A 22,084-nucleotide genomic window follows, 5' to 3' on the forward strand; every position below is an offset into this window, starting at 1 on the left:
AATTGTATAATTTGGGGGCTGAATTTGTTGTTGTTTTTCGATATATTATTACGTGCTCCAAAATTTAAAAAAAGAAATGATCAAACTACGAATTGAAGTAACCAGCTTTAAAATTATAAAGGAGATGGGGTATAATTGTGCTCTTTTGCACGATTTCATACAATAATCCAGATTCAATAAATGATTTGGATGAAATATCCAACTTGTGAATAATAAAGATAAGAATATAAAAAGATTCTAAATATTTTAAAAATCACAACATGTATGTTTTATTGTAAATAACTATCGAGAATGACATTGGAAGGTCTCTAAAGTAGATTAACTAGAATATATAGTAACTAGTGACAATTAATTTTTACGCAAATATATATTAGTCCATATAGATCGTTTTAAGCATATGAATTAGTTAAATTTCAGTATAAGGTAATAATTAATAACATTACACATTAAACTGTCACAGTGTACATGTAAGAACAATCTTTATTTGTATTACGATGTTTTTCAATTAATTTATTGTTACAACATGTACCTAATATTATAAATATATCAAACCTAGTCGAATAACATCTTTTCATGTAGTAATTATTATACAATAAATTTGTTGGATTGAAAGTCACATTGGTTTAATATATTAATATACTTTTTAAGGTGCGGAATCATGCGATATGATATAATACTTAGATTATGAATCTAGTTTTACATCATTAAAATATATTTAATTATACGAAATCGTCATTTAGCACTTACTTCAAACACACATATAGCATGTAATCATATATTTAATAGCAACTATTTTACATATTGTGACATATATATATTGTACCGATATTCATAGTGCTAATTATAAATGTATATTTTCACTTCTACACATTTAATATATTAAAATATCTATCACGTAATTACTTTGAATAACACTGATCATTAAATATTTTATAAAAGCGTATTTGGACAATACAATAAATTTATGAATTTTATGTCGAAATTTTTTGAAAATATACCAAATTAATGATTAAATTGATGTAATAACTATGCCAAATATTATAATAATTCTCAGTAACATTGAAAGCGAACCATTGTATGGTAGAAAATGCAATTGGAAGCATATGGAATAAACAAAAATCAAGATTAGAATCACTATGTTACCACCAAATATATTAGAACAAAATGAATCTAGTACAAATAGAAACATATTGTCATGGAATCTAAACGATATCAACCGAAATTTAGGCATTTCAAGTTCAGTAAAAACGATATTAATATATATTGGGAAGCACTTATATATTAAATTTTGCAATTGGAAAATGATATCAAACCCATATATTTCTGCCCAAAGGGATGATAATATAATTGGGATAATGAAAATTTGCAATAATTATATATATGATTTAGAAACATTATTATATGGTTAACATTTAATTAATCCTTATAATTATCTACCATATTAATTTAATACTGAATTATCAAAGGGTAAACATTTATATTACTACAGTAATATTTAATTAATAATTACATATATAGATAGAATATACGTTATCAATGTAAATAATACATATAATTCCACATACATAGCTGTATACAGTGCAAGGCAATGTTACAGTTAAATAACGATCCTATCAATTCATATATAACGCTGAATCAAAAGACAAACAAATACATCCTGTAGTTACTTTGTTGACATTTAAAATTAAACAAAAATCTTTCTCTAATTGCAATCTCTAGCATTCTTAATATTCAATTTAGTCTCTATCAAAATTAATAAAGTATTATCAAAAAATGAAGATGGGACGCATAGTAATTTAAAAATCAGAATGAAAACCTAAGAAATACAAATGAAACCAACAGCAAAAATATCAGTAGAAATGTGAAACAGAATAACATACGTTTTAAAGTTGTTTTACTTGTTCTAATCCGTAACATTTTTTAATTTAAGAAAAACAACAATTTTATTAGTAAAATAAGAAATTTGTAGACAAATTTGACCGAAACTAAAGAAATGACAGGGATAATTGATTCATAAATGTAAATATCAGAAAAATAGACACAAACAAACTAAAATTTTTTAACAAAGTAAAACATAACTTTACATGATTGAAATAAATATTGAAAACAAACCAACTTATTAGTGGATAAAGAACATATGATAAATTAGTCAAAAATATAATGAAAATTTTATTCATATTCAATACGATTTCTGAGTATCTTAAAATTATATAAAATAATTTGCGTTAAAAACATTATCTTATAACATACAAATATGCGGTATTAGCACAATACAAAAAATCAACAATGATATAAATTCATATAATTGTAATGAAAATGAGATCATTTGAATTCTTCAACATATAACCTATCTAACTTAATATAATTACTAAATTATTGCATAACAATCCAATCGTTACTATTCCAACCCTCTTAATGGAAGGTCGTATTCGCTAGGTCCCCAAGGCCCAGGACATTCACTAAATGAGTTTGAAATTAAAACTATATTGACATTCAGGAAAACTTACGCAATAGCCTCAATTTGCGAGCGTTTAATCAATTGTTTAGGATCAGGTAGAATGTCCATAGTGAATTTTCCCAGAGTACCATTTCTAAATAGTTTCAAAAATAAATTAGCACCAGCAATTTCATCACCAACAAACTCATCTCTTTTAACCATATTAGCAATTTTTGATGCAGCTGATGCAACCTATATAATAGTTTTTATACGTGTCTAATTGAGTTGGTAGGATACGATAAATGAAAATGATCTACGTATGAAAAATGCTGATGTTTATTTAACCAATAAAGAACGTAATCTGAGATGTATAATATATCTTGATAATTTTCCTGAATAGATCCTAACGATGCTAATTTCAGATTTAATTCCAAATCGTCACTTCTAAATAAATATGTAAATACTTTGGTGTCATAATTCCAGGGGTATCAAAGCAAAATATTTTGGGATTTGATGATAATTGAAACATATTCAAATGTTTGCTAGTCCCAGGAACATGACAAGAACGAGGTAGAGTGTTTTCTATATTACATAATGACATACTAACTCCTTCGGTTATACGATTTCGTCTATCAGCATATTTTGCAATCTAAATTAAAGTTTACTCACATTTTGAACATATCGTTTCATCGATGTAATCAGAGAAGATTTTCCTACATTCGGCAATCCGATTAATAACATTGCTATTCCAATTGATGCGAATTTTATGTTACAATTTATTTTACAAAAATCTACAATCTTCCCAACATGTCTATTTTTAGTAGCATCAGTGTGTAATACCTTAAATAATATTATAAAATACCTTCAAATTAGCCTTTTCAAACAGATCTAACGTCCGTTTTAAATCATTTTTGGGCACCAAATCTGCCTTGTTCAACACTATCAATCTTGGTATTTTGGGGGGGAATTGCCTATAAATCTCGGGATTTGATGAACTTAATGGGACTCTTGAATCCCTAACCTATATAAGTATGTGTAATGTTATTAAAACTTCGATTCAATGAATGTGTATATGGAGTATTCATAAAATCCCACACCTCTATTATACAATTTATAGTATCAATTCTCTGGGCCATTTTCAATTTCCCCCTAGACATATGCGATGGAAACCAAGTTATTGAGCGATCAAATTGGAAGTTAGGCCTAGGCATAAATTCAATAAACCTTTCGCTTTTAACAATATGTTCATTCCACTCTCCCTGTAATATCCAATCATCTAGTCTAGGTCCAGATGAAATTCCCGAGAAGGGGATATAATTTATCATCTCCCTTTCTTCTCCAATGCCTTCCTCATCTACATTAGACATTTAGTGGTGAGTGAGTATACTAGTAGGGTGCAGCAGTAAATAGTAAAATAAATAGGCGTGTAACGCCGTTCAAAATGAAGATATAAGTTTTGTTATGAATTTATTATTGCAAAATAATAAATATATTAACAAAATTTTTAGTTTTAACTTCAGCTTCCAAACAAAGAATTTGGAATTTTTTAAAATTAATAATACTTTCCGAACTATCATCAGTGATTCCACTGAAATTACGCAATATAATCCCTTAACAGCTGAAAATTGGGTTGAAAAATGCGTATTTTACTCTAGGAATGAATGTATAAAGCATATTAAACCAGATATTGGCATTTTGATACGCAATGATTTGAATGCTTTACCAAATTTAAATTTTCCTCACAAAAAAAATGCATTAACCCAACTCTGTAAGCATTTATCAAATTGGAATTGCTGTAATATTGAAACTTGCAGGTCAATACGTTCTGAAATTGATAAAATGTCCCTAAATCCCATTGAAAATGGTAAGTTATTCAATCGAACAAGAATATACTTTTGACAAAATTTAATATAGATGGAGTATTTCATATTTATCTACACGGAGCTAAAGGATTAAAGAATAGGAAAAGAAATGTAAGACTTTGCAGAATGGCTTTAAACAAATTTTATAGACATGAAGGCATTGATAACTTCGACCAATTAATAGACTATTTGGCAGTAATAGGACTATACTATAAACCAGATTTATCTACAAAGAGGAGAATTGAAAGGCTGGTAGTTTCAATGTTACAAGTATCCCATCAATATAACAGCGCCAAACTTGCAATTGCCTGTTCCAGATTAAAGTTAGACGGAAGGAAGATAGCCCCAATTTTATACAAAAAAATGCTTGACCCGCAAACTTTATCACGTAACAATCGACTTTCTAGAGCCCTCGTAAAGTGGAGAATTGCTACAAATTGGCCTAATTGGCCAATCGAATTCTAGAATTCTATCGCTAATTAAATTCACCATTAGTCAAGTAGGAAACCATGACAATTTCTCAATGCGACATCCAGTTTCATACTTAGCAATTGTTTATTTTTAAAATCAGGCAATTTCAGTAAATTTGTGCAAGTAGATGATGTGGGCAATCTTTCTACATCCGGCTCCAATGTTATACAAAGTTGCGGTTTCAAGTGAGCAAATCCTAAGAGTGGCGCCCTCTTACAACTTGTTATAAATGCCAGGAATTCGCTCCTCCAATTCATATCACGCTGTTCAACAATTTCCCATAAATGTTTAATTGTAAGAGAATCATCAGTATATCCACTATAAATCGTATTCTTCCTCATATCCCGTACATCGATTAGTGGAGACCCAGATATTAGAAGTTGTAATTCTGAGGGATAAAAATTACGCAGCCATTCAAGTGGAATAATTTTAGACACGCCTAAATGAAATATTTGTTACCACATAAAAAGGCTGCACTTTGTGATTCAATTAACGTATTGCATTTGAAACTGGCAAGCCGCCATATATACTCGTGAACATTTGATCTGAATGATTATTATCTTAAATTTCAACTATTTATCACATGATTATATAAAAATTGTTTGGAAATCTCACCTATTAACTCTCTTATTTTCGCCACCCAACAACAATTCATGAGTTTCAACAATTCCCAAAGAATTAACTGTAGCTGTGAAGTTTAGATCAAGTTCGTCCAATTCATTATCTGACAGTGATGTTAGTTTCAATAGATGCATATGCAATTGCGGATCAAAGTATTGCAACTCATCAAATCCATTGCGATGACCCAGTATCAAATTTAGCAATAAACGACTAAGCACTGGTTCTATTAATATCCCCTCAAATATTGCCTAAATAATAATGCTTATATACCTTTCCCACAATTATACCAACGAAATTAAACATTTCAAGATGATTTTCATGCGCAACGCCCGAAGAGATTGATGGAAATAGAGACATATCAGAGTCATTAGATACCTAGATAAAATTCATTTTAAATACCTGAAAGAGACCATATGATGGATCAAAGATGGATTTAGATAGTGTGAGTAAAAACTCTTTAAAAATACCCCCTCCATCCACTCCGTCTTCAGTATTACCAAATTCGTCAACAAAAGCCACTCTAAAAGGCAATCTCAGTTTATCGGAACTCATATGTCCTAGAGCCTCCAAGCTATCTTCAACTAAATCACACCGTTCCTACCTATATGAGTTCTTCTAATCAAATATGGCCTATTGTAGATTATGAATCTAGGATCAATTTCAAAGAAAGTTTGTTGCCTTAAAGATTCCACCCTTGTAGAGAATGGGATCGCATGTGGAACAGGCGGGAAAGGATTCGTTTTATCCAAATATTTATCAACAATCCATTCATCAGATTTAATTATATTCATTCTAGACAGCCTCAACGCAATCTTTCTGCTGACTTCACAAATAATAGTGTTAGAACTATATATTTGATTCATTTTTGAATTAACCTCTTCCTCATTATAAACAAAATCAATGTAAACAGCTAACTGCGTAAATCTATAACCAATCCATTTTGCATTATCTATTGTTGAAAAGAACCCGTTAATTATCTCCGAATCGTACAATATCATATCAACATACATATATATTCTACAAAGAAACACCACGGCATCAATTGATGAACTCATTTTTGAAATATCTCCATTACAACATTTATCAAAATGATCTCTGATGCACTTAATCAGTTTGGAAGAAAAGAAGCATGTGGCTAAAGATGATAAATGTTCATCTAAATGAAACATGATGTACCTTTTAAATATTTCGAGTATTTAATTGCGATAAATAAGGAACCCTTACGTGAACTTCCAATTATTCTAAATATTTTTGGCCAGTCAACTTTAATAACATCAACTACACTGGGCATATGTGCTAAAGATAATAAGATGGTCTGTATAAAATCACCATCTGTTGAATAATTTAGGACTGTACTGATGTTTTTACAAAAAATATTTTGATCAAATAATAAAGGAACGATTATTTCGGGCGAAATAAATAAACAATCTGATACTGATACTGTCATGGAATCAAATATTTTAGTTAGATTGAAATTATTTAGTGATTCGCTGGAAAATGAATGCGTACCCCAAAAAGTTAAATGGAATTGACTGCAGTTAATCTTATTTCCAAAATTTCTCAAAATCAGAGATATCTTGTCCAAGAATCTCATTTCCATTTTAGATAATGTCATAGATCCTGCATACGCAAGGAAATTTATAGAATCATTGTCGTATATATCACCTGATATGTACAACATATTCGTCAGAGGGTATACGAATCCTACATTTTTATAACATTCGTAAGTCATAAATAACCTAGTAAATAGCCTCAATAGAAATATATGTTGAGATTCTTTAGTTATTTTACCCAAATCCACAAGTTCACTTAATAAATTGAGTGTTTCAAAATCCCTAATCTTTGCAAAATATGAAATTCTAACCATTTCCCAAACTTTTTCGACTGTTTCATCACTAATATCACTGTTATTATGCAGAATTTGGCATTTCAACAGGTGAAGCCGCTGTTGCAATTGCAATTTCCACCTTTTCCTTTGAATAAATCCCTTCAAAAAAACTGCGATAATCTTCCCACTCTTATATTTCCTGATAGCTTCATTTTTATCTATGCTGATACTAAGAGGGCCCCTGGACATGGATACCCTTCTACGGGGTAAGATTGATCCGTCAAACATTGAATGGGGTGTGTCATTATGTTGAATAATCCAATTATATCCAATTTCCCCAAAGACTGGGATTTTCTTCATGAAAATAACAGTATGTATATCTGCACATTCAGACTCCAGCGGTCCGGGCATTGAAGGCTCAGGATTCATATCAAACGATCCAAATGAAGATTTTGATAAATCATCGCTTGAACCATCGAACAAAATAAATTTTATGCCATTAAAAATTGGTAATCACAGATTTACTTAGGCATGATAAATTCCACTTGGAAATCTGATTCCAGATACATACAAATATTTGGCAATCAAGTGGAGATAATAAAAATTGTTGGTAGAATAGTAAATGTACAATGGACAGACCAAAATAATCAATATTTAATAGAAGATGATACGGGGAGGATCATGTGCATATTAGTTAGGGCCGATGAATTCAGCGAATATAGAACTAAGCAATTAAAGGTATGAAATTGCTTATTTAGGATTTAGAAAATGGGCATAAACTTGTTAAGATTTACGGGGGTTATAATCCAATAAACAGCACACAATATCCTGTTATTAGTATTTATTCCATCAAATGCATACAAAATTTTAATGAATCTTTGCTACACGATTTAGATGTCATGCATACAATTTTGAAGGTATTTCTGTTATTTATGAAGAAAAATTCACAACGTATGAAGAATGAAGACAATAGAAGCAATTATATAGGATCTCTTTCCAGTTACATTGCTAAACTTCTTAGTGACCATGTGAAATCTGGAAAGGGGAGGAATGGATTTAATGTCAGTGAGATCACCAGGCAATGCCAACTATGTCCAGAATTTCAAAGTAACCACTGAACTAATTTAGATGTCACTGAAAATCATGTAATGACTTGTTTGAAGGAGTTGGAACAAGAAGCTCGCGTTTACCAGACTATTGATACACAAACATTCTCATCATCAGAAATCTAATTTTTATCGCTTACCGCAGTACACATTAATACAATTCGCATGGTCTATTCACACACATATATTTAATTGCGGATATATAGTAGCCACTTGCGTAACTTCTTAATAATATGATTAATTTTTAGATTCAAATTTACTACCTGCTGAATCAACAAGGTTCATTTAGTGACAGATTCACGAACAAAATCGTTAACATGGGAAATTCGCTGAATTCGTTGGTATTTAGACCACCTAGACCAACTTATTCAAAAAATGACCCTCATTTGCACATGATAGCTAAACCAGAGGGAGACGCAATCGCAGCATATTTCGTACGACATCGGTAAGAGACAATTAATCCAGTTCAGCAGAGTGGACATTTTTATTTAACCATGGAAATGCAGAAGATTTGGGCATGGTGGCAAGGCAATTAGTTAGGAGGATACCCTACTGGAAGGTGAATTTCTTTGCCTATGATTACAGCGGTAACATCGTTATGTTATTTAGGTTATGGTAGAAGTGGTGGACATTTTTCTGAAAAACAAGTTTATAGAGATGCCGAACTAGCTTATAATTATTTGACTAATGTGTTGGGCGTCAGAAAGGATAAAATTATCGCATATGGAAGGAGTTTAGGTTCGGGACCTGCTGTGCATTTATGTGTAAACAATCAACTCGGAGGTTTGATTTTGCATTGCCCAATAACTTCTGTACACAGGGTTAAATTAAATGTCCCATTTACGCTGCCTGGAGATATTTTTTGCAACATAGATAAGGCACCATTTGTGAAGTGCCCAACACTCATAATACATGGAACAAAGGATGAGATTGTATCAATTAGTGGGTCATTGGCTATGCTAAAAAGGTTTAGACTGGCTTATTATTATTGGATACAGGGAGGATCTCATAATGACTTGGATACTCACTATTTGGACGAATTCAACTTTGCCATTGTCGGATTTTTGTCGTTACTTAGCACACCACTGGAACAGCAAAATGACAACATATTACCATTGGATATTCGGCTTGCTGTTCAGCTTTTGGAATCTAGCAAAATTTGGGGAAAATTATCATTAATGAATTCAGTCACCAGCAATTCGCTTATAAATGCTGCTACTAAATTCGAAAAAGATGAAACGATACTAACAACATCTACAACGCTTGATAGTGTTATATCTTCGAATGATGTTTGCAATATTTATGACACTAGGAGAGATTTAAACCCGAACATATTTCAAAACCACACTTCCCCTATAATGTAACATCAATTAATATTTATAATTTGTATACTAATGATTAAATAGTTGGCAGTCTGTAGATCATCAGTTTTGATAAACTTTTTGCCAGTGAATTTTGCGTATTAGCAAGGCAATTTTTTTGTCTAGTAGCACAAATACCCATAATTTGACAGATAGAGGTCAGGGCGCTTGTGAATCTTATGGCAGCAATACCAACATTTGCAGATTTGGGCAACTGATCCTTGAAGCTCTTAAATAGCATCCACGCATTACACTTTTTATACGATGAAATGATTTCTGCCAGTATTTTCCAATCAGATTCTTCATTAATAACATCAGCAACTCCGACGTTAGTACAAGTTGCAAGTTGTTTGGCCAGTGGATGATAGAATGGCAATTCCACAAATAATTTCCTAACACATTCAAACTTGAGTGGCTTACCAAACAATTCCATGCTAAATTCACTCGGAAAATTAATGGATTGCATGTAAGTAAGCAAATTTTCACCTAAATTATTAAAAACTTACAAGTTTTGGCAGTGGGAAACTTGCAGTTGGAGTATAGCATTGCAACTAACTTACGCAACCTACTTATTTCATCCAATTCAGACAACTTCAATATTTCATATGATATTTTTAACCCAATAGTATATTTTAATTTCGAAATAGATAATTGCAATGCACCCTTTGATAATGGCCCGACTGCCAAATGTAAGATGTTTTCATCTAGGTTATTCCCTGGTAATTCGTAATTACAAACGTTAGAATGATCCTCAGAAATATTATTAAGTGAAATTTGGTAATATGTGATTAAAGGTTCATTTATTCCACCAGCTAATGCCATGCTGGCTAATCTCGTTAATGCTAGCTTTCCCCAGTCACTTTTACATATTTTATCAAAAGAATAATCATCCAAAATTGCTGAGATTACATCATGATGTACAACATCATAACCTAGTATATCTATGAGAGATCTAGCGGAGAACCCCAAAGGTCGATCAGACATAGCTTTGTGTAATAGTTCGTGCAACTTCAACATAATGGTTGAGAGGCTGAATGATTCATTGTAGTATGATTCCCAAAGTTCCAATATCTTATTGGGGTGGTGTAAGAATGTTGTAAATCCGGGTTCAAACAACAACCTTTTGCATAAATTATCTACTATTTTACTGGAATCCCACGCTTGAATATGATGAATTCTTAATTTAGCATAGAGGTCGTGTGGAATATTTGATTCAAATAAATCATTATTAGTCACATTTAGAATTAGACAAGATATTGGTATTTCAGTCCATTCTCTAATTAACTGGAGAGAGAATAGAAACTGCGGATTATTTTCTGAAATGACAGTAAGAATAACTTTACCATCTAAAACTTCTTTAGCAGTTACCAATCGTTTAATCAATGATTTACCCCTCTTCAGCTTAACTTTTCTGGAAACTTGCCCAACTAATTCTCTTATCATATCATCGATTTGTTTCGAGTTGTCTAGTTTAATTGCGATAATATCAGAATCCGTGTTTATGGTATGATATGTTATATCAAAATCGTTGATGTTGGATCCAATGGATACTGTGATGGGCAGAATTGAATAATCTTCCGTGAAATTGATGTGTTTGATTTCCTCAAAAACCCTACCAAATTGCTCTTTGGCGAAATTAAAAACATGCCGTCTGATTCTTTCCCATTCCATATCCAAAACTCTAGTTCTCAAGAATGCATTGCAGCAAACTTGAGAAACTATATCCGATTTCAAATCACCTTCATGGTCAATTTGAGCATTTAGAGGTGTGATTAAACACCCGTAATCATAAATTTCACTTCTGTTCCTATATTCAATTGACTTAAACGTTTCATGTTCTGGTATGTTCACTCTCCATGCGTCATTAGTTACACTTTTATTTAACATGTCAATACTTAATATTTTAACGAGGGTAAAAATTTAAATCAACTTTTTCTGACAAAAAATTGAATCCATAGGAGGCTAGTGCTGAATAATTGATAGTGGGCACTACCATAACGCATTTAGTTGAAATGGGATTAGTATCATTGGGCAATAGGTATGGATTCTGAAAGGAATAGATATAAGTATATTTTTTGTGGCTTAATGTCCGGAATGTTGACTAAAACGGCATGTGCTCCATTCGACAGAATCCGCCTTCTCTACCAAGTCCAACCCATGTTTGCCAACAAAGTTGGAAGGGGAAATAACAGGAAGTATAAAGGAATTTTAAATACAGCGCATGTAATACTAAGGGAAGAAGGGGTTGTAGGACTTTGGCGCGGGAATATGATAAACACTGTAAGGGGCGGGGTTTGCTACGCCACAAAGTTTGGAGTTACAGATATTACCAGGGAACTTTTAGACGGAATTGACAAGAGTAAGCTGTTTTATATTTAGATGGAAGCCCTGGATCTTTCAATTCTGTAATTGCAGGCGCTGTGGCTGGTCTCATACAAAAATCTATATCGTACCCACTGGATGTTGTTAGTGTTAGAATGGCACTTGGTATTAACACTTCAAATTTGAATAAAGAATGTACATATCGCGGAATTTTTAATTGTGTATCGCAGATATACAACAGAGAAGGATTGTGTGGATTCTTTAAGGGATTTGCACCAACAATCTGCACTGGAATACCATATATTGCATTACAAATGGGATTGTTCGACTTTTACAAAAGGTAACATAATTTTCACATTTAGAAAATTTAAATCAATCTTGGAACCTGTGGAATCTGATGAAAATTTATGGTCTAACGTTAAAAATTTGGCAATTATATCATCTTTATCAGGCATCGCCCATAACATTTAGGTTCATTATCCGGATTTAGTGCGTTATTAATTGTATTTCCTGGAGATACTGTTAGGAAAAGGATGATGAACAATGCCATTTCCAACCAAAATAGATTATACAAAAATTCGTTGGATTGTTTCAGAACTATTCTCAGAAGTGAAGGTATTTAACTGTGTATTTAGGCGTACTAGCTTACTATCACGGATTGTTCCCATCTCTCCTAAAATCAATCCCTTCAGGAGCCATACAATTTGTTTCTTACGAAATATTCAAGCATATAATTTTATAAAACATTACAACACAATCAACATAGTTGTAGCTGTGAATTGTTTAGGCTGGCTATGTAGGTTTATTTGTTGTGTATACGTATTATTAGTTAAAAATACACTACATACCTAGCTTATAGAATGTATTTTAAAGAATATCTATTGGTTAGATTGATACAACATCATGACATATATGTTTTACTTACAGTGCCTTTTGGTGCCATAGTAAAAATGGATAACGACAGTTATTTGTCAAAATTTTTGAATGGTTTAGCCGTATGCAATACTTAATGTAGGAAATATGGTCAATTTTAGTAGTATCTATAAACCAATCGGCAAATTGCATCGAAAAAACGATCTACCCAGCCAAAGAAAGGGCGTTTCACATGTATGACACGATAACTAATAATTTTGAAACCATGGGATCGCATGGTTCCAATGTATGGCAAAAAAATGATGTCAGCATATTTGGCCACATAGAGCAACAATCTACCACATCTAGTGTATCGTCATGATGCAATTCTCCGCACCATCGAATTGAATAATCATCATTCCTTCGGATCTTAAAACACGAAACTCGGACATTCAATTAGCGTATATAAATGAAGTATAAACAGTAATATTTTGCACACATCTTCAATTTATTTGAAAGATTAGCTGTGGCCAAAACTAGCCATAAAAATTCAATTTAAGTATGATTTAAGCACAGATCCTCTAATTGTCTGGGTTATAATGTTGTTTAATGCTAATTGAATGCCATTATTACTGATTAGACGCCGCTAGATGCGAATCTAAAAATGCTACCTGTACACATTAGATATTTTAGATCCTTACGATCTAAGTTAGCTATTTCTGCTTTCGCTGTAAATTTTCCAATTAGTTAATGATTGAACAAAATTTCAAACTAAACAAAATTTCTAACAGCCATTTCTTGTTTACCAATTATAAAATACTAAGATCTTCAAACTAGGTTACAAACATGTTGAATTCATACGGAGGCACATTTGTAGGACTAAAACCAGTAACTGGGAATACTGGCAAAAACGGAAACGAATCACGTGTAGTCACTATTAGGTTAGGGACATTAAAGTACGAAATGTGTAATTCAGACATTTGAGCATACCCAAATTAGAAAAGCCGTGCAAACGCGAATTTTTTATTACAGCCGTTTTTGATACCGATAGTCTGGAGGAGGTAATTATTCTTATATTTAGATAATGGAACATCAGAGAAACAGAAGTGTACTTAGACAAGGTGAGTTTGAAAATGGCTATTACACCTGCTCATTCAACGAGCATACCATAATCCTCCCTTGTAAGGGAAAGAATTTTGTCAGATTATATCTTAGTTGTATAAGCACAATTGAAGAGAATGGAGAGAGAAAGATAGTATTAAATGGGCTATCGTACACAGATGCTTATAAGATATCAAAGTTGGAAAACTATAGAGAAGATAAATCATTAACTTTGGTATCGGATGCTGCAATTGCTGTCAAGTCCAATGGGAATAATACTGCAATGGTAAAGCAGGGAATTACTGGTGGCATTTTATCCTTTAAAATTGAAACAAAACCATCACTTGGTGTGTATATTCCAAGAGATTTAATCAATAGGTAATAACTCAAATGATCTAGTGTCATGGATGCATATAAAAATGAAGGAGAAGTATATTCTCCAAGCAACTCCAATAAATTTGACGTAAATAAGTTTAATTCAATGAGTAATGATAGGGCTATTAACAAGTATCTTGAAAAAAATAATGCCAAGGGGAACAAGAGCGATACTCCTTCTGAAAGAAGTATCAACGTTACAGAGGCAAAAAAGTTGTTTGATAAGAAAACCGTAGAATCTGTCAAACCTCCTAAGAGTACTACTCCATCTGAGGGCGCGCCCAAAATACCAGAGCCAAAAGTTGAAGAATTAGCCGATAAATCCCCTTCCAGTTTAAATGTTGAAGGCGAAAAAGCTGAAGAACCAATAGCATCTGAACCAACAGCCCCAAGAGATGTAATTCCAATGGTCGAGGAAAAACAAATTGAGAAGATAGAAGATAGCGTAGAAACTGAACAAATATCAACAGAAATGGCAGCATTAGAAATTAAAGATCAACAGAATACGGATAGGTCGGACAAATCTGTCAAATCAGTTTTATGAAAAATAAGAAATGAAAAACCGATAATATTTAATGAGTGGAGAAACAGAGAAGTATGATTTAGCAAGTGATTAAAAAAAAACAAAGTCAAAGAGAATAAAATGACAAGCAATGTAAGTGTTTTTGCGAAATCATTATGCAGATAAATTAAATTATTATTTTAACACTAACAACAAGTATATTATAGCGTAAATTATAAAAATAAATTCCAATAATTATTGACATACTACATCATCCTGCACATGTCACATAATAATAGTGTTTATGTGGTAGCCCATAGGTAGTTTACTTATGAAGTATCTCTAACTCTATAAATAACAAACTGGGAGTTTATATCGGTTTAGAAACGATTAAATTATTGACAATATATTAATAAATGCGTAGTCACGTATAAATCAAAATTTCTCAGCATCTAAAAAAATACATCTTAAAATGGATTCGTCTGATCACGCTCAACTATTACAATTGATACGCAACTTTGACTTACTAATGGACCTAGTGCCACTGGAGTCATACTTATCAACTACAAAAAAAGATAATCAACAAAACAAAACTGTAAAACCTAGCAAAAACCATCGTTACATTCATCATATGATGTTACCAACTAGCAAACGCATAAAGAACTTTCATTAATGAATTTATAAAAGTTCAAAAAATTTAACTCATAAATGACGTTGAAAAAATTGTAAGTAGAATTTTCTGGATCGATTTTTTCCTGCAGATTATTCATTCACCCAATCACCATTACAACCATTATTATTAATTACTAATAAAAAGTGTCGATATAAAGATTAAGATAGATTATTCAATAACAAAAGATGGTTCAAACTAGATCTCAACTGGTAAGTTGACATTTATTTCAGAAACGCCAGTTACAGTGTGGAACTGCTAATTATGCTGATGACTCGAAAAACACTACAGATTTAATCGATAAGAAGCTAAATGAAACTAAAAATAACACAAACTTTGAAAAAAAACATTTGGAACATTCGTCTGAATCTGGTGAATCTTTTGTTTCAGAATCTCGAAATTCTGAAAGTGCATTAGATTATTCGCCGGAAAGTGAATCATCATCAGAAACCGAATTATTACCAGAAACTGAATCAAAATTTACTGAGCATTTGTTTAAGAAACCTGAGTCCCCCAGTTCACTAGAAGCTAGCTCACCTGACACACCATTTGGCCCATACCCACTTGACCTAGAACCTTTAGAATCAGTATTTAAGAAATCAGCAAGACAACCCACATACCCATCAGAATCGGGCTTAAATAACTTCAATAAAAAATTCAATGGGAATATATTTCACCGTGACTACGAATCTTCTGAATCTAACAATCAAACAGAATCGGTAAGGTATTGTTCAATCAGAGTCTCTTGCTCAGTGATTCCTCTGACTATAGGAGGCAAAGGGCCAGAAGATTTTATAGGGAATATTAATCACTAGTTGATTAAATAGTAAATAGTTAATCGATTAATTATCATGTGGGAAATTGTAGATTTTGATACATGGGTAATAGTGGATTCTCCAGGGAGATGCGAGTTTGATGACGGAAATTTCAAACATTCGCACCTTCTCTACCACGAAGAATGCTCTCACAACCAAAATTGCCAATACCAATCTCTTCAATTACTCATGGAGTGGAAATCAAACATCTTATACCCACTGGATCATGACTTTATGAATAGAAATTTCCTATCCAATTTGAAATCATACAACTATTCCAGGATACCAAATCATCGATTATACAAAACAGTCAGCGATACAACTTCAACTGATAGTAACTACGACACGATTGCCAATGGATATGGATTTGGTTGTGATGATTCATCAATTAATTCACCAAAAACTAGCGACGATGAAATCATTTACAAATCATGCAATAATGATTTTGTTGATGATCATCAAGTGGGGAATGATAAAGTGAATGATGAAAAATGTTTGGAATGTGCGAATGTTTCGGTGAGCGGGAATCAAACTACAACGATGACTGAAATTAATGTATAATAATTTTTTGGAAATCAACTTTAAATATTATATGCCAAAATACTTAAGAGATACCTGATTTAAACTCCCAATTACTTGTATATTGTACATAATTCCACCATCTGAATTAGTGTTTGTGATTAATTTTTCTTATAAATTTGTCAAAGAAAAGTTTCAACACATATTTACGTATACCATATACATACTATGATGCGGATTATATAGATAGGGTGGTAATGCGATCCTATTCCTCATGACCATACCAAAAATAGTTATAATCCACCAGATAACAATAGTGTATGCTAAATTAACATTCACTAACCCACAACCCGTCTAATATATACACAATTGCACTCTGGCAGAAATAGGAGATTAAATATATTAGTGAATATTAGACATAGGGAGAGTAGATGGAAGAAACGAATGATCAAAGGACAAATTTTGACTAGGAACCCCAAAATATTAGTAGATCTTGTAGGTTTATATAGCTCATTTTCAAAACTATATGGGCAACTACACTTACTCATCCCCTACCATAGAAGAATATAAGTAACAAATTATCAACATTGTGACTCCATGCAATGCCCAGAATCCAGAAATAGCATAAATAGCCATACTTGGACAAATAATTGTGTCTCTTATTCTAGGGGCAAAATATATCCAGCTGACTATGGTTACAATGCTCCCTATTAGATACAAAAATCCGATCCAAAAGAAATATCCAATAAAACTACTTTACACACCAATTACCTGAATGAAAATATCCCATTTATACACGTTGCGATGGTATTTAAGAAGTGCAGACCCGCTGTATACGAATTGGAAGGGCTAAAAGACACCCTTTCCGAAGTCGTTTCCTTCCTCCCTTCCATTTATCAATCCAATAGGGATATAAAATGCATTAAAAATTATTTCTTTGCAAATTTTACTGCGTTTATATGAAAAACAACTCAAATATATCAGTTGCACCTGACTTAATGTGTTGATAGGGATGTCCTTCTTGTGACGTCGTAACTTAGATACATGGAATAGCTTAGGTTTTTTGAAAAATTTAGTTAATAAATATAATACTTAAATAAACACTATCCTAAATACTTAAATAGCTATTAAATTACAGTTTATATCCATAAAATTATAATTTGTTTTCGGAGTGCGGGTGAAACAAATGGAATGTATAAAAAATCAATCTCAACGCTAGTTCATTTCTTTAAAAATTTATCAATCAATCTCTTCGTCCCAAAGCTAACATGGGTTAGCTCTCTTTCATTCTTTAAAAAATCAGAAATATTTTTGGCCAACACCTTACCAAGCTCCACACCCATTTGATCAAATGAATTTATATTCCATAAAAACCCCTCGACGGCTGTTCTATGTTCATACAACGATAGTAAAGTGCCCACCGTGTAGGGTGATAAATCTTTCATTAATAATACTTGACAAGGACGATCTCCTGGGCAAACTTTATGTTTAGCAATTTCAGGATCTACTCCATTGGCGACAATTTGGTCATAATCCATTCCTATAGCAAGAGCATCTGGTTGTGCAAAAAAGTTCGCCATCAACTCCATATGATGTTTTTGCAAATTCCCTGCGTGGATGCTGTTGATCACACCAATGAATTCGGAAGCACACCTTCTTCCTTGATGCAAAAGTTGGTAGAAGCTGTGCTGACCATTAGTTCCAGGTTCTCCAAAGAAGAATTCACCAGATTGATAAGGAAGTTTGTTAGCATTGATGTCTACGCCCTTACCATTACTTTCCATAGTCAACTGCTGGACATGGCTGGGGAATTTAGACAAGTTTTGGGAATATGGCAAAATTGCGACGTTAGAGATTCCCAAGATTGATGAATTGTATACACTACATAGACCCATTAGTACTGGTAAGTTTTCCTCGAATGGCGCAGTCTTAAAATGCAGATCCATATCTCTACAACCTGAGTCAGTTGTGTCATTACCCTTTAAAAATTGTAATATGTTGTTGAAACCAAAGTTGATTGCAAGAGGTAATATACCAACAGATGATGTTACTGAATAACGTCCACCCTAAATAACCATGTTCTTACCACCCAATTCCAGAAACCGAAAACACGAGTTTTTGGTATACCAAACTTAGCAGTTAACTCCAAATTGCTGCTTACTGCGGCAAGATGCAGCGCGTAGTCATCAGGATTTTCCAAATTATTCTTCAACCACTCAACACAAGCATTGGCATTCATCATAGTCTCCACAGTTGTAAAGGTTTTTGAGATTATTATTATCATAGTGGTTTCAGGATTTAAGTCAGATGTAGCAATGATAAAATCCGCCGGGTCTATGTTTGAAAGGAAGCGGATTTTTCTGCCAAAAGAAGCATTTTTACAATTCATATCACCATAAAGAGCATCTGTTACAAATGAAGTTCCCAAAAATGAACCACCAATTCCAACACATATGAGAGAATCAAATATTTTTCCAGAACTCGATTTGTATTCGCCCAAACGAATTTTCTCGGAAAAGGATTCAATACGATCAAGTACCGATTTAATCTGTTCATAGACTCCAGTTCCATCGATCTAATTAAGTATATACATATTTTAATGTGTAATGAGTTAGTTTATTAAGAATTATATTTTGTAAAATTAATTAACAACAAATGTAAAACGAACAATACTAGTAGATTTCAACAATAAACTATTGAGTTATGTTAAATAAATTATTCACAATTAATGACACAAAATTCAATTTATCTGACCACCAGCAAACACAAAAATAGACTTAGTTAATTACGTTAAACTTTACATTTTCATACCTGATAATTATCTTCCTTATCGCTCCTCAGAGCCATATGAAGTACCGGTCTTTTCTCCGATCCATTGATTGGGAAACCAGAAAACATATTGGCAATCTTTTTCCCCAACTGATTGAAAGTGAACTAACTTGCATCGAGTCAGCAATTTCCAGCAATAGCTTGTAACATCTTTGATCCAACTTTTGCCTACTCAAATCAAGTGTAAGGACGTCTAAATGAAATTTATGATACCATTCCATTGTTTAATCAAGAAATTACACCTGGATTCCTCCTTCAATAATACTGATAGATGTGGCAATTTTTTTGATTCAAGTGAAAGTGTACTAATAGCATTTAAAAAAGGGAATAATGATTGAGAGATCGACGCTAAGTCGTCCGTAGCAGACCCCATGATATGCACTGATTACATCGCATCCTCCACTATTTGTATAATCTTTGATCGGAAATTCACACTTAAACAACAAATTATCTAACAAAATTCAATTATTATTGATATAAAAACACAAAATCCGCACTTTCAGCATGCATCAGTTAATTTGAACGGAGGCTATACCAAAATATAATATTTAATATGTATAAGCGAATTTACCTTCGAAATGAGTAAAAATGAACCATGCATCTCTGTTATGCTATAATTGTAAATCCTTTGGGCCGCCTGTTAATACCCATCACTCAACTAGTCCTTATGAACACGAGCCAGTAGATGGTTACTCTGCTGTTGACAAAGACGATAGTATAGATTCCAATAATACTTCTAAATGGAAACAATTTGGGTTGATGAATGGAAAACCCGAAACATGGGATATTTTTAAACCCCTAGAAAATTTATCCAATGGCGCATTTTTGATGAATGATTTAAAAACAAGATTGGACAATACCGCAAGTCAAATTGGAACTAAATTTTGGGAATTGTCCAGGTTTGTTGCTAGAAAGGTGGAAACTAATTTGGATAAAATTTTCGAAAAGGCTTATACATCTAATGCGCATTTGCTAAAAGAATCCCTAATCCCAGATGATATAATCCTCTGCTCCCAGTGTAACTGTTTATCAAATGTCGACTTAGATCATTTAAGTAATAATTACCTGATAATTCAACACGGAATATTGGATTCACCAACTTCAATGGTAGATATTTCATGTGCCATACTAAGAGAATATCCACATTTGAATATATACATACCTCATTGTAACTATGGCAACACTTTAATGGGACTAGACGCTACAAGTTACATACTGGGTCTTGAATTGATCAAATTGTTTGAATCAATTCATTTTAACTACCAGATTGAAACCAAAACAAGCTCTTCACAAACTAAAAATGATAAGTATTTGTTATATTCGATAAGTGTCAGTACTCTTGGGCATTCATTTGGATCACTAATACTTTTGGGCGCATTGAATAAATTGGAGGGAGAAATTCCATTGATTTCATCCGGTAAAATTAAATTGGTCAACTTTATCGGTATCGCTTCGCCATTTTTTGGAATCCATGAGAATTCTATGGTATTGAATTCCACGTTCAACATATTTAACACGAATTTGCTGAAGGACTTGGATTTCAGAACTGATGCGTTACTAAACCTATATTCGTGCAATGCATCCAAATTATTGTTTACATTTGACAGGATAATTATGTATGGTAATGCCAAGAATGATACGCTAGTGGGCCCGCGAACATCATTATCCACTCCTATAAACGTATATACAGATGATCAGTTGAAGAATTTGATTACCAAGTGCATAGAATCACCTAATACTTTCATTTACGTGCCATTTAATTACAAGTTTATCAATGAATTTTGTGACAAAATTGCACCAAAACCATTGCTACACCAATTAATATCCCAAACAGAGCCTAATGAACTTAACAAAAATTCATCTGACAGTTTCTACGAAATCCATAGTTGCAACGAAGATTATAATCAATTAGTGGAGACGCATAATGAACTATTGACCGAGTATTTGAAGTTTTTAAAGGAGGTAAACGGGACAGAATGTCGAAGCTTGCTTGGCACAAATAATTACGAAACTAATAACAATTGTCACGATTCCTACCTTGAGTTAGAACTTTTTGAGGCAGTAGAGGCCTATACTGGCATCAATATAAATGAAATACCCATAAAACCTTCTATATTGTACCAGTTACTGATCGCATTTTTTGAACTAACAACCTCAATAGACATGGTGCCTTTAATTGAGGAATTTAAATTTGAAAACATGAACCAATTGCACTCATATGTGCTAATGACATTGTTTAATATCAAAGATCCATGCCGAAAGGTGGAGAGGTACATGGTATACATACCTACGATTACTCCTCATCGACATATTATCTGTAAAACTAGTTTAATGGTCCTGTCCGATTCATACATATCACTGGTCAGGCACATAAGATCAATAAAATGTTTTGATTATTAAACTATGTTGGAGA

At 32.6% G+C, this 22,084-nt stretch overlaps 14 protein-coding genes across 14 annotated transcripts; 9 read left to right on the plus strand and 5 right to left on the minus strand.

Moving 5' to 3' along the window:
* BmR1_04g07090 (Mitochondrial ribosome-associated GTPase 1) lies at positions 2,399–3,804 on the minus strand (the record flags this gene model as incomplete). Its single annotated transcript, XM_021482576.1, has 8 exons — positions 2,399–2,459; positions 2,508–2,689; positions 2,710–2,881; positions 2,902–3,019; positions 3,041–3,086; positions 3,107–3,277; positions 3,300–3,458; positions 3,535–3,804. 8 exons carry the CDS (start codon positions 3,802–3,804, stop codon positions 2,399–2,401), a joined length of 1,179 nt encoding a protein of 392 aa, XP_021337787.1.
* Positions 3,899–4,764, plus strand: BmR1_04g07095 (hypothetical protein; the record flags this gene model as incomplete). The annotated part of the gene is made up of 2 exons (XM_012794568.1): positions 3,899–4,301; positions 4,352–4,764. The coding sequence occupies 2 exons, from the start codon at positions 3,899–3,901 to the stop codon at positions 4,762–4,764; spliced, it is 816 nt and encodes a 271-aa protein (XP_012650022.1).
* Positions 4,791–7,468, minus strand: BmR1_04g07100 (ubiquitin-protein ligase E3 C; the record flags this gene model as incomplete). Its single annotated transcript, XM_012794569.1, has 7 exons — positions 4,791–5,209; positions 5,230–5,315; positions 5,386–5,639; positions 5,662–5,766; positions 5,791–5,972; positions 5,993–6,547; positions 6,568–7,468. 7 exons carry the CDS (start codon positions 7,466–7,468, stop codon positions 4,791–4,793), a joined length of 2,502 nt encoding a protein of 833 aa, XP_012650023.1.
* Positions 7,469–7,525: 57 nt separating this feature from the next.
* BmR1_04g07105 (conserved Plasmodium protein, unknown function) lies at positions 7,526–8,451 on the plus strand (the record flags this gene model as incomplete). The annotated part of the gene is made up of 6 exons (XM_021482577.1): positions 7,526–7,589; positions 7,612–7,728; positions 7,749–7,957; positions 7,978–8,136; positions 8,158–8,326; positions 8,348–8,451. 6 exons carry the CDS (start codon positions 7,526–7,528, stop codon positions 8,449–8,451), a joined length of 822 nt encoding a protein of 273 aa, XP_021337788.1.
* BmR1_04g07110 (Alpha/beta hydrolase domain-containing protein 17B) lies at positions 8,643–9,689 on the plus strand (the record flags this gene model as incomplete). The annotated part of the gene is made up of 3 exons (XM_012794571.1): positions 8,643–8,770; positions 8,791–8,912; positions 8,935–9,689. The coding sequence occupies 3 exons, from the start codon at positions 8,643–8,645 to the stop codon at positions 9,687–9,689; spliced, it is 1,005 nt and encodes a 334-aa protein (XP_012650025.1).
* A 34-nt stretch (positions 9,690–9,723) lies between these two features.
* BmR1_04g07115 (hypothetical protein) lies at positions 9,724–11,573 on the minus strand (the record flags this gene model as incomplete). The annotated part of the gene is made up of 2 exons (XM_012794572.1): positions 9,724–10,172; positions 10,193–11,573. 2 exons carry the CDS (start codon positions 11,571–11,573, stop codon positions 9,724–9,726), a joined length of 1,830 nt encoding a protein of 609 aa, XP_012650026.1.
* Positions 11,574–11,726: 153 nt separating this feature from the next.
* On the plus strand, positions 11,727–12,750 carry BmR1_04g07116 (Mitochondrial transporter (putative); the record flags this gene model as incomplete). The annotated part of the gene is made up of 5 exons (XM_021482578.1): positions 11,727–12,045; positions 12,066–12,348; positions 12,371–12,459; positions 12,480–12,623; positions 12,644–12,750. 5 exons carry the CDS (start codon positions 11,727–11,729, stop codon positions 12,748–12,750), a joined length of 942 nt encoding a protein of 313 aa, XP_021337789.1.
* A 208-nt stretch (positions 12,751–12,958) lies between these two features.
* BmR1_04g07117 (hypothetical protein) lies at positions 12,959–13,242 on the plus strand (the record flags this gene model as incomplete). The annotated part of the gene is made up of 2 exons (XM_021482579.1): positions 12,959–13,003; positions 13,024–13,242. 2 exons carry the CDS (start codon positions 12,959–12,961, stop codon positions 13,240–13,242), a joined length of 264 nt encoding a protein of 87 aa, XP_021337790.1.
* On the plus strand, positions 13,707–14,880 carry BmR1_04g07125 (conserved Plasmodium protein, unknown function; the record flags this gene model as incomplete). Its single annotated transcript, XM_012794574.1, has 4 exons — positions 13,707–13,816; positions 13,837–13,921; positions 13,942–14,339; positions 14,361–14,880. The coding sequence occupies 4 exons, from the start codon at positions 13,707–13,709 to the stop codon at positions 14,878–14,880; spliced, it is 1,113 nt and encodes a 370-aa protein (XP_012650028.1).
* On the plus strand, positions 15,697–16,316 carry BmR1_04g07130 (hypothetical protein; the record flags this gene model as incomplete). The annotated part of the gene is made up of 3 exons (XM_021482580.1): positions 15,697–15,720; positions 15,742–16,227; positions 16,248–16,316. The coding sequence occupies 3 exons, from the start codon at positions 15,697–15,699 to the stop codon at positions 16,314–16,316; spliced, it is 579 nt and encodes a 192-aa protein (XP_021337791.1).
* A 43-nt stretch (positions 16,317–16,359) lies between these two features.
* Positions 16,360–16,884, plus strand: BmR1_04g07135 (hypothetical protein; the record flags this gene model as incomplete). The annotated part of the gene is made up of 1 exon (XM_012794576.1): positions 16,360–16,884. One exon carries the CDS (start codon positions 16,360–16,362, stop codon positions 16,882–16,884), a length of 525 nt encoding a protein of 174 aa, XP_012650030.1.
* BmR1_04g07140 (conserved Plasmodium membrane protein, unknown function) lies at positions 17,038–17,735 on the minus strand (the record flags this gene model as incomplete). Its single annotated transcript, XM_021482582.1, has 4 exons — positions 17,038–17,165; positions 17,186–17,364; positions 17,387–17,593; positions 17,614–17,735. 4 exons carry the CDS (start codon positions 17,733–17,735, stop codon positions 17,038–17,040), a joined length of 636 nt encoding a protein of 211 aa, XP_021337792.1.
* Positions 18,063–20,044, minus strand: BmR1_04g07145 (glucose-6-phosphate isomerase; the record flags this gene model as incomplete). The annotated part of the gene is made up of 6 exons (XM_021482583.1): positions 18,063–18,799; positions 18,821–18,908; positions 18,929–19,417; positions 19,654–19,761; positions 19,782–19,864; positions 19,885–20,044. 6 exons carry the CDS (start codon positions 20,042–20,044, stop codon positions 18,063–18,065), a joined length of 1,665 nt encoding a protein of 554 aa, XP_021337793.1.
* BmR1_04g07150 (hypothetical protein) lies at positions 20,260–22,071 on the plus strand (the record flags this gene model as incomplete). The annotated part of the gene is made up of 1 exon (XM_012794579.1): positions 20,260–22,071. One exon carries the CDS (start codon positions 20,260–20,262, stop codon positions 22,069–22,071), a length of 1,812 nt encoding a protein of 603 aa, XP_012650033.1.
* Between the last annotated feature and the right edge of the window lie 13 nt (positions 22,072–22,084).

This window comes from Babesia microti, chromosome IV (assembly GCF_000691945.2).
Source record: "Babesia microti strain RI chromosome IV, complete genome".
NCBI lineage: Eukaryota > Apicomplexa > Aconoidasida > Piroplasmida > Babesiidae > Babesia > Babesia microti.